At 43.3% G+C, this 12,271-nt stretch overlaps 1 protein-coding gene across 1 annotated transcript in view; it reads left to right on the top strand.

The window, feature by feature from the left end:
• The window catches only part of aff2 (AF4/FMR2 family, member 2), a 149,027-nt gene that overhangs the window by 96,363 nt on the left and 40,393 nt on the right, over nt 1-12,271 (top strand). Inside the window, exon 11 of the mRNA XM_080308784.1 lies at nt 7,170-7,287. Coding sequence (XP_080164910.1) covers nt 7,170-7,287 — 118 coding nt within the window. The remainder of the gene's footprint in view (nt 1-7,169; nt 7,288-12,271) is intronic.

The following is a 12,271-nucleotide window of genomic DNA, read 5'->3' on the forward strand; positions in this document are numbered from 1 at the left end:
GATAGTTCCAACCACGAATACTTTGTTGAGTCACTATTTAAAAGGCTGCAGCCTTTAAATATGTGGGTGTCGTGTGGATCTTGTGAGGCCCACTGGACATATCAAACCAACGGATCACTTTGTCAAGGCTGTAAGGCTTTCATTTCCCCTGTTGTGCCTGTGATTTTATCACACAAATAAACAGACACCGAAGCTTCTGCTGGAGCCTGAAGATCTGACAAAGGCTATTTTGTAAGTCTTATCTGTGTTACTTATGCAACGTTAACACAGGAATACACAGGAAAAAACCCAGAGCGAAGCCTCTTTGTCCTAAATAAGCAAACAGGTTTGATGCTTACGACATAAACAAGGACAGAAACACTAATTGGAAGCACTGAAGAGGAAATTGTCTTTCGGGTAGTTTGTATACAGGAAACATATGTCCTGTCACTTCCTTTATATACAGCCTTATAACACAGACTGAGCTGAGTGATTATAAATACATGAACGAGGTAATATAAGATATTATGGGAGACAGGATATCAACAATAGGGATTTAATAATGAAATAAGAGCTAATATCTCAAGCTCACTCAGAGATAAGTGACATATGTTTCACCGTTTCTAACTGACAACAAGGGGAATGTGTTTGGAAAAACTAGTAACTCAGTGTCCATCAAGTCATCGGCTCAGACACACTAATGCACTCCTAGATGAAGTTTGTATGTCTTAACTTGAGCTAAACATCTGAGGCATGTACACGAGACGTCCACTTAAAAGCTGCTCCGTCAGTCTGCACCAGCTGGCGCCGCATTTTAATTTGGCAACAACGGCGGCATTAATTTATTTCTGACGGCTTGATGGCTGATTCCTGAGGAAAGAGGAGGAAAGCAAGCCAGATGTAATGCTTTCACACGCATACTCATCTCCTTTCATCTCCTTCCTTCAACACATACTGTTTATGTTGCCAGAATAAAATAGGCTAGAGAGCACTCAACTGAAAATCCCATTGAGAGTAAAAGACGCTCACCCTCCTCCTTTAACTTCACTCAGCGCTCTTTAAACAAAAACGAAACACATCAGAGCAGGAAACGTAAACTCGTGTCGGGCAGTTTTTGTCTTTTGACGAATGACGAGCTGAAACAAAAAAGCCTCCCATCGGATGCATTAAATGCCCTTTGCACCGTTTGCCCATAATGTTTCTATTGTGGTGTGAAAAAAGACATTTTATGTTGCAAACGTCTGATAGCAACACAATGAATAATTTAAAAAACTAACATCACCCAGGTCCACTTAAACAGTTCTGCAGAGGGAGCCCGGCACTCGTACAAGTCTTTCCAGCACTAATGACAAACAAGTGCAGCCTACTTCGATGCAGCAGATGCTCAGCTGATGTTTGTTCTCACCTTGATTTCTTGCCAGATGTCTTATCGGCACTGTGGGCTAGCTGCCCACCGAGGAGAGTTAGAAAGTAGACACTCATTATAAATAAGACGGTGCTTTATATGAAAGCAAGCTCCAGTTTTTCCTGGAGCAACAACAGAAGCAGATTGTAATCCGGCTTAAGAAAAAACTGCTGACCAAAAGACTTCTGCCTGCCATCAGGGTCACGTCAAGTCCAGTGTCATATTTTGGGATATTTGGGGGTGAACTTTGAACTTTGCCAGATCTTTTTGCACAGTAGTGGACAATCAGTTTGCTTTTGGACCTTTATGTAAACTAAATGATAACTACTTAATAATTCTCTTGAAGAGATGCATCAGGTAACGTCCTCTTGTAGCACTGATTTAAGCCTCATTTGTCCAAAAGTTATTCATTTGTTAGATGGAAAAGAAAGAGTGGCATACTGTAGTCGCGCCACAGTCTGGGTCTTTTGGACTTGAATCAATAATATTAATGAGCCTCCTCTGCAAGAGAGATCTGCTGCTGACTCAAACACACTTGGTTCTCTTTGGTTACACATCAAAAGATCTTTAAAGGCAGTAAGGGACATAAAAACGTCGGCTTAGACTGAAGTCCAGGTTATGTCTGCTGTTACCATCTGTCTGGCATCTCAACTCATTTCTTCATTAATCTGAGCATAAGCAGGATCGTCACTAAAAAACCTGACAGTCCTTGTTTTCAGTTTCATGCTGAAACAATCCAGAAATGCAGTTTCTCAGTTAATGTTCACAACATTCGTCACATTGCCTCCCATTTCCTTATCGGGTATCTGACGGACACAACACTCACCACTCCAACATAAACACATACTAGACTTTAAACAGTGATATTGGGCCAAGCTGTATAACATCTCAGATTCTGACTAAAGAGAACTGAAGGAGCAACAAGTGTTTAAAAGATCATTGTCTGAGGATATAATCCATTATTTGTTTTAATCAGATTGACAGTGAACAGTAAAAAGCAGTATTAAGAAACTAGAAACAGAAGTTATTTTTCATAGGTACTGCAAATATGAAAAATAAATTAGTGGGGAAAAGCACTACAACTGTAGTCTGGAAACATTAATATAATTATAATCATTGTAAAAAATAAAGCTGACTACTGATTTCACCTACCGTGGATTATTTTTAGAACATAACTCTCGCGATAAACGAGGGGGCGCTGTATATCAAAGTAGCGGGTAAGGCCTAGCAGACTCAATCCGGTCCACTCGCCTGTGCCGAGACACCGATCAGCCAGCGCTGACTCAGTTATCATGTTGAGTAGCCCTTCTCATTGTTGTCATGAACTGGATATCGTCTTTGTCCTGCCTTCCTCAAGAATCAAGTAAAAATAAAAAAATAAAAGTTGCATTAATATTTTACTTAAATCTGTTAAATAATCAGAACTATGACTCAGAATTCTTGAATGAAGTTTCCCTCGTTCTGCTCGATGTGTTCAGATGACATATATTCACTATATCAGCTTTAGGGCGTCAGCATGTCAGTTTGTTTGTAGTGTATCATGGCGCCTCCCAGGGGTTAACAGAAGATGAATTAATACATCCGCTTCTCATCTGGATGCATTTGGCCTCATCAATAAATTTCCCCCAGGCATAGGAAAGGTTACCTAATGACATTTAAGCAGCACTGACATTAAGCAGTATATACATAACCATCACAGCACATGAAGAAAATCAAAGTCCCCTGTTACAGGAAAAAAAGAGAGAGAGAAATAATTGGGAATCATATCACTGACTCATTTCCTGTGTTACTGTGATGCTGATTCACCAGCCAGGCAAAGAAAACCAACACACATACATGAAGCTTTCCTGCGTTTCTTAAAAATACTTTCCGAGGGTGCCTTCGTATGTCTTCCAAACACACAACTGGCAGAGACTGCACGATGTAGGGTATGCATAGGGGCGCACACAAACATGTATACGAGGGTTTAACACAGTGCTTTGCCAATATTGTTTCAACCGGTTTGCTATTTATTAATTTAATTTAATTGAAACTGAAAGAGAGGGAAGACAGAGAATAGATGAGTAATGATAGAAGAAAAACAGGACAGAGACTGCATTCATACAGTCTCTGTCACTGTGTGTGTGTGTGTGTGTTGCCCGAGGAACAGTTGATGGATTTGCTGCTTGACTGCTCACACAGATTGGTGCCTGCTGTGATGGCAGCCTTGAACTGAAATTACGTGCACACTCTCACATACACAAAGGGAACTACACATAATTGCAAAAAAACTGTGTGCGCGCACGAGTGTATTTGTGTGTATTCTTAAGTTGGGACGAGCGGGCGTGTTGCCTCCAGGAGGCCATTTAAAGCTCTGTGGAAGGATGGATGAACACAAGGCCAGCCGAAGCACCAGAGAAGATGAGACAGGTTCAAAATGCTGTGTTTATGCATTGATTAGTAGCTAGGCTTTTTTTTACCCACTGATAGGTGCGTAATTTTTTAGCAAATTAGTCATAAAGCAGTCGACTCCTCTGATTATTATCTTTTGTTCAAAAAAGTGTGTGAAATGTTTTTGAAGTGAAGAGAAAACAGGGATTAGTTTAAACGTCCTGAAGGATCTCAGAGCCGCTTCCTGAGCTCAGTTTTCCAGTTACTCTGATGATAGGCTGAGATCATAGTTCATCCAGGTCTTGTTAACTCCTCCCTGATGACACAAATGAGAGGTGGACAAATAGTTTGGTCTTGAAAGTTGTGAAGATTTGTGTTTTGTTCCCATGTTTGGGCTAAACAGGGATAGCAGGGAGAAAGAACGTTCAACGACACCATCTATTAATCCACCAATAACGACGGAGCCTGAGAAAAGATTCTGTCTTACACAAAAACTACTTTACCTCACACTCATTTCTCCCCAGTTCCATCAGGATATATGAGTTTTTATTAAATGCCACATACGATCATTAGCTGACATCAGGTGTTTGAACCAGGTAGCTGTGAATTCCCTATGGAGACGCTGAGGACAATAAATTGTATGTAAAAGTAGCTATATTGGACATATATGTTCAATTAAATTAAAGTGTGTCAATAATCTGTATATGTATGTCTCTTTATGTGATTCTTATTTCCTTCTGTGGCTCTTAGTGTGATTTAATTTGACACCCTTGATTAAAGAATGAAACACATTGGTTAAAAACTGAATGACCATTGAATGAATGGGATCATCTCTAGTGGAAAGTTACTGAGACAGTGTTGTTTAGACTAGAATGAGAGAACTTCTATAATAAAACTGTTAGGGGCACACCACCATTTTGAGATCCACGGCAGCGTGTCATGCAGGACGCATCTCCCTTTTAGAAGTAATAAAGTGTTAAATGGTCTACTGAGCAGTGTTTTGTCTTCCATCGGATGCCTCTGAGAAATCCAAAGAACTCGGTGAAGTGTTGATATTTACAATTGGGGGCTCGTCCGGGATTCCAATAGGAGGCTGAGGAAGATAGATTGGGCGATCTGGACACAAAAGAAGGTGTTGATATTTACACCTTCTTTTGTGTCTTTTTCTTCATTTTGAGTATAAAGCGATGAAATTAAATTGTCATACGTTGTACTTGGGTAGGGGTTGTGGTGACACGGAGATTTATTTATTCATTTTAAAAATGGAGGCAAGCCCAGAATTTGTAATAAAACACTGATAATGTAACGATATTGCAGATTATTTGAATGTTGCATACATACACACACAAAGGCAAATATAAACTGGAAAAAGGGATAAAATGTAAATCATTCAAATTTCCCGCCAAAACTGCTGGTAAGTTATCATAGCCATCATTTGGAGTAGATGTCCCCAAGCCCCACGGCACGGACCGTGGTCGTTTGGGCCACAAGACTTGAGGCTCGGGTGTGAACTTTATGGGTTTTATTGGTTTTTATCGTTAACTCGGTTTCCCTGGGTCTTTTCCCGTGTGTTATGAATAAATCTTTTTTTTGGTACCAGTACTGGTTTTATTTTGTTGTATTTATCCGCAACACCTTAAAGGTCGGTGTGTGAAAATATTGTCGGACATAAACCGGTCTGTGGCGCAAAAAAGGTTGGGGGGCCGCTGCTTTAGCATCAGGGATTTTGGGACAAGACCCTGAAAGTCAAACTTTTCTCAAACCTGAGGTAAGAATACCACTGATTGATGAATTAAATGGCTATCCAGGCAATCGAAACATGGAAAGTCAACTACCTCTGCTTTTATTTAAATGAGAACCGTTGTTGGGTGCTGATTAAGCTCACATCCCACGAGGCCAGAGAGCAGCGGTCCGGGTTATAGTCTAACCCAGCGGTCCCCAACCCCCGGGCATCGGACCGGTACCGGTCCGTGAGTCGTTTGGTACCGGGCCGCGAGAGTTGAGGCTCAGGTGTGAAATGTATGGTTTTCAGGGTTTTTATCGGTTTTCAGCGTTATTTTGTTATCGTTTTTATCGTTAACTCGGTTTTCCTGGGTCTTTTCATGTGTGTTATGAATAACTCTTCTATTTTTCAGTACCGGTACTAGTTTTATTTTGTTGTATTTTTCCGCGACACCTTAAAGTCCGGTCCGTGAAAATATTGTCGGGCATAAACAGGTCCGTGGTGCAAAAAAGGTTGGGGACCGCTGGTCTAACCCACAGGCCTTTGCTACATGTCTTCCCCCTCTCTCTCCCCTCTTTGCTGTCTCTATCCAAAAAAAGCAAAATGCCAATAAATAATATAAAATAAAATAAAAACATCCAACAGAACACCCCTGTTAGACTAATGAACAAACCATTTGCTTTTCGAGGTAAAATGCATTTTTCTTCCTCTTTATTTTACATGAACATCGCACATATTCAAAATATAAATAATAGTCATCTAGAACCCCGCTCATCGCTTTAACGCAACAAACACGTTGGCTCATCTCATTCGAACCAGACTGATAGAGAGCTACAGTCTTGACACTAAAGCCAGAGAAGCAGTACAAGCAAGAGTGAAAGTCACGACCCAGCAGGTACTTTAAACAGCCCTGACACTGATTGAGACTAAGTGGCAGGATGAGTCAGTAAACACTGTAGGGCTTCATCCAGTAGCAGTGAACAAAGGATGTTTGCACCCACACATGTCGTGCATAAATTAAAGTATATTTATATAAGAAGGGCACTTCTGATACGTTTTTAATGTGCTTGTTCAAATTCATGTCCACTTAAGGGCAATTTACTTCCTGAGTTTGAAAGTTGGATTTAAACAGACAAAAAGATTTGAGTTCAAGCCAGCAGAGAGGTGACTTTGGTGATAGAGTCCTCTTGGCTGTGCAACATTTGAAATCAATAAAAGACATAATTGACTTGAGCTGGCGAATGAGAGGTCATGCCAGAATTTTAAAGTCTTTTATAGTGGATGTCATGTTGTTTAGAGAGAAAGGAAGAGGACATGCAGATGTTTAAGCCATGATTCTTTAAAAAGATCATTTCCTGTCCTAAATTTATGGATGATTGAAGATTAAGTATCATCTGGATAAAGACCATCTAATGTTCTGAAAGTGTAAACCTTTGTTTCTGACAGGCAGTGCTGACAGTCATAACAAAAGCAAAAAGCAAAGCAGCGAGTGGACATCCGTGTCATCCCGCAAAGTGTGAAACTTTGTGCTGAAACTTTTTGGTGTAACCTCATTAGCGGTGACAGTGTCCGTCGCTGTGCTTTCTCAGCATCCAGTGAAACTGATTTTGTTTTGTTCCATTGTGACATGTTGATCCCCCACACACACACACACCCCATCTACCCCCCATTCTGTCTGTCTTTCTTTTTTAGTGGTGCATCAGGGAGCAGCAGTGAATCAGAAAGCAGCTCAGAGTCTGACACCGACGAGTCTGAGAGCAGCTCCAGTGACAGCGAGTATAATCAGGCCTCCCGCACAAACACTCCAGAGGTAGGATGACAACTCGATCTGTGTGTGTGTGTGTGTGTGTGTGTGTGTGTGTGTGTGTGTGTGTGTGTGTGTGTGTGTGTGTGTGTGTGTGTTTGTGTGTGTGCTTGTGTGTGTGTATGTGTGTGTGTGTGTGCTTGTGTGTATTTATGCAGATTTCCTGGTAACTGTGTGCACACAGTTGGGTACCAACTGGGTAAACACACAATTTATTGGGAGAAAATGCTAACCATTGTTAAAATGGTTAAATACAAATAAGTAAATATTATATTCCCTTATGTTTGATGTATTGTAAAATAAATGAAGAGTCATGAAAGGTGATCCTTTTTCTCAGCTGTTAGATCTCATTTAGCCAGTTTTTTTCTGTATCACATGCAGTAATGTGTTAAAGTCTTGAGCCACCCTTCGATTCTTTAGATTTTTCTAGGAATGGTCCTGGGATTTATTGAAACATGCAAAAATAAATGGAAATACAGTACCTAAGGCAAAAGCAGAGTTTGTAGTTCTAATAGGTTAAAAAAGTCTGTAAGTCAGTTAGGGATGGGTATCGTTTAGGTTTTATCCGATACCGGTGCCAAATCGGTACTTTTGAAACGGTGCCGGTGCTCAAACGGTGCTCAAACCGGTGCTTAAAGAATGGAGAACACAAAATTGGTCCAAAAACCTCTCATGTTCAGCTGTTTTTTGTAAAAATATAACAATGTTAGCCTTTTCTGCAGCTATGGGGCATATATGGTATCACTCTTGGCTGGAAGCAGTGCTTAAACAATGGAAAAAACACAAACTTTGTCCTAAACCTCTCATGTTTAACTGTTTTCCACTTTTTCTTTGGTCATTTTAGCCTTTTTAGCCAGGGTGAAGGGAGTATCTGCCATCAAACAAGAAGACAGCAGCATGTAGCTATGATGATGTTTGCTAGTTCACCTTACATGCATTAATGTAATAACGTGGTTAGCCTACTCACGCAGAGAAGAACGGCTGCTGCTGCCATCATCATCCGTCATCATTTCTGCTACACTGGCAGGGCTAGGGGCCAGGACTCTCCTCTTAGTGTTTTTGGGGGATGTTGCATAACAGGCAACCCACCCGCAGTAGATGTGCTCGGTGTGAGGTCTCGCAGCAAGCTATCAAATACGGCGCATTTCTGGGCTTTTAAAAAAAACGCTATGCGTCGCCAGGTGTTTCATCGGATTTGAGGTGTTACCTACTTTGACAGTATCACAGTATCAGCTTAAAGCACTTGTTGCAGGCTGCTGAGTTTGCATCTTTTGCTATGAAGTACAGCCAGACTTTTAACCGCCTCGCCTTGGGCATTTTTAATCTGTAGCTCTGCTTTAACAGAACGTACGTACGTACCTGGCCCCGCCTACTATCCTCGGAAACGTAAAATGATTGGCAAGAATCTAAAGTGTATCACAGCTCAGGAAAAAAAAGCACCGAAATAAAGCACCGAAATATGCGCTGCTTTTCGGTCTGGTTACTACCGTTTATGTCAGAACCGGTGCCATCATGGCACCGGACACCGGTACCCATCCCTAAAGTCAGTTGATATGAGCGCCAACCGACCTCACAAATCACATGATAGGCTAGGTTTCACAATGAGTTCACCTGAAATCTTGGCTGATTGTGACCTACACCCGTCTTCACACCTTGGCTTGTTCAAGGTTCAAGGTTCAAGGTTCTTTATTTGTCACATGCATAGTTATACAAGTATAACACACAGTGAAATGTAGCCTGACACGCTCCTTGACATGTGCAAAAAAAAATTATATATACTATATATATATAAATATATATATAGTATATACATTGGGTGAATGTGCAGTAGTAGCAGCAAGCAGGTGAATTCTGTACATTAATATGAATAGACATCTGACTATTTTACAGGATAGACAATATAAACATATTTAAAATTAAAGGAATTGAAATGTACATTGTGCCTTGGTTTAGTGTCTGGAAGAGAGTCCTGTCTCAGTCAATTATAGATGATGTGAGAGGGCGGGTTTGTGTGTTTAGGGCACGGATGGCTTGGGGATAGAAGCTCCTCTTGAGTCTCTCTGTCCTTGCCTGGAAGATGCGGAACCTTCTACCAGATTGCAGAAGTTGGAACAGTTTGTTGCCAGGATGGGACGGGTCCTTCAGTATCTGCGCTGCTCTAGTCCGGCATCTCCTGGTGTAGGTGTCCTGAAGCGGGGGGAGAGCAATCCTGCAGCAGCGTTCTGCTGTACGGACCACTCTCTGGAGAGCTTTTTAGTCCTTCACACAGCTGTTCCCAAACCACGATGTCATGTTCTGTGTGAGGATGCTCTCCACAGCGCCTGTATAGAAAATCCTGAAGATCTTTGGAGAGACCCTGAACTTCCTCAGTTGTCGTAGGTGATACAGGCGCTGCCTAGCCTTTTTGGTCTGGACCTGAATGTGGGCAGCCCATGTCAGGTCTGAGGAGATGTGGACACCAAGATACTTGAAGGACTGCACCCTCTCCACTGGAGCTCCATTGATGATAATGGGCTTGTAGTCTCTGTGCTGACTCCTTCTGAAGTCCACCAACAGCTCCTTGGTCTTGCTGACGTTCAGCTGGAGGTGATTGTCCTGTCACCACGATGCCAGATTCTTCACTTCATCCATGTAGGCCGCCTCATCGTTGTTGGAGATGGCACCCAACACCACTGTGTCGTCAGCAAACTTCACAATGGTGTTGGAGCCATGGGTGGCCACACAGTCTGAAGTGTAGAGGGAGTAGAGCAGTGGCGAGAGGACACATCCCTGAGGTGCTCCTGTGTTGATGGTGATGCTGTTGGAGAAGCACCTGCCCACCCTCACCACCTGAGTTCTGCCAGTGAGGAAGTCCAACACCCATGCACACAGACGGCTGTTAAGTCCCAGATCCCTCAGCTTTGTGAACAGTCTGCAGGGCACTATTGTGTTAAACGCTGAACTGTAATCAACAAACAGCATTCGCACATAGTTACCCTGTTTCTTGTCCATGTGGCTGAGAGTGGTGGATCTGTTGGATCTGTAGGCGAACTGCAGCGGATCTGTGGTGTCTGGGATGGAGGAGGAGATGATGTTCTTCAGCAGCCTCTCAAACACCTTCATTACTACCGAGGTCAGTGCAACTGGCCGGTAATCGTTCAGGGATGAGGGTTTGCTGTTCTTGGGCACAGGGATGATGGTGGATCTTCTGAAGCATGTGGGGACCACAGACTTCGCCAGGGACTCGTTGAAGATGTAAGTGAACACACCTGCTAGCTGGTCAGCACAGCAGCGCAGCAGACGGCCGGTGATGCCGTCTGGCCCCGCCGCTTTCCTTGTGTTCACTCTCCTCAAAGCCACTCGGACGTCATGCTCCGCGATGCTGGTCACCGGTCTCTCGCTGATGATGTCACTGTCCTCGGTAGTCAGGCGGTAGATAGCATTAGCCGCCTGGCTAACCTCGAAACGGGCGTAGAACTGATTCAGCTCGTTGGTGAATGCAGAGTCAGCGTTGATCAGCGCAATGTCCCTGGCTTTGTAGTCCGTAATGGTGCGTAGTCCGTGCCACATACTCCGTGTGTCGCCCTGGTGGAAGTGGGACTCCACACGTTCCCGGTACCGGCGTTTGGCATCTCTCACCGCACGCCGTATGAGGCCGCTTTGTAGGCGCTCATATCGCCAGTGGCGAGACCCGCGTTGTAGGGGGCGGTCCTGGCGTTTACTGCAGTGCGGATCGATCTGTCCATCCACGGTTTCTGGTTTGGGAATGTGGTGACTCTCGCAGTGGGGATAATCTCCTCCACTAGCATATTGACGAAGCATACTGCTACTTCCGTAAACTCGTTGATGTCGACTGCGCATGCTCTGAACATGTCCCAGTCTACGTCGTTGAATGCGTCCTGTAGCGTAGCTTCTGATTGGGCAGTCCACCGTTTTACCTCCCTCGTGGTCACGTCTTCCCTCCGTATGCTTTGTTTATACTGGGTGATGAGGAAGATGGCGTTGTGGTCAGACTTCCCAAAAGCCGGGTGTGAGACCGCTTTGTAGCCCTGCTTGTATGGCGTGTAGCAGTGATCCAAAATTCGATCCCCTCTCGTTGGACACAAGACATGCTGGTAAAAGTTTGGCATGACTTGTCTGAGGTTTGCTTTGTTAAAGTCTCCTGCTACAATGAGGGCTGCGCCCGGGTCCTTGTTTTGAAGCGAGCTCAGCACATCATGTAATTCGGACAAAGCCATACCTGTGTCCGCTTGGGGTGGGATGTAGACCGCCGTGGCGATGACCGAGTTGAACTCACGGGGCAGATAGAAAGGGCGGCACTTAATGCTCAGGAACTCCAGATGTGGCGAGCAGCCGCTGGAGAGAGTAGAAATGCTCCTGGCATCACAACACTTTCTGTTTACCATGAAACACACTCCCCCACCTTTGGTTTTGTTTGACTCTGCCGTTGTGTGGTTAGGTAGAGGATCAATAGGGGGTCCATTGTCCCTCTTGGGGGGACACTCCCACAGGGCTTAAATCTGCGACTCTCCAGTGTAAGGACGGAACTGAGTGAACAAGCTGTTCTCAGAAAACTTGGAGAATTATTCCTTAAGATTAATTTAAAAGTGGTAAGATAGAAAGCTAGGCTCCTTTTATATAAAGATAAAGAAATGAGGGGTCACTCGAGATTTTTACACAGTACTGTCAACAACGCACCAATACAAACACTGAGGCTGTGAATATCTTCAGCTCTGACAAATCTCTCCAATTTTATTTTCATTTTATAAGAGGCAGATCCCCTTTCACTGCTATTCTCCCGATTCACAGCTTCTCACTTTACTGTAAATCTTACTGTCTGTAAATTAAATGAACTCTCCCCACTCTGTCTTGTCAGTGCTCTGAAAGTCATAAAACTCCATCTGCAGAAAAAACAAATTACGACAATATTTATCGCATTATTTCAATGCCTCGACGCTGCTTGGGTTTATAGGCGTGTGCCGTGAAACACACTGGAAGAAACTGATGTAAA

This window comes from Astatotilapia calliptera, chromosome 2, assembly GCF_964374335.1.
Source record: "Astatotilapia calliptera chromosome 2, fAstCal68.1, whole genome shotgun sequence".
Taxonomy (NCBI): Eukaryota; Metazoa; Chordata; class Actinopteri; order Cichliformes; family Cichlidae; genus Astatotilapia; species Astatotilapia calliptera.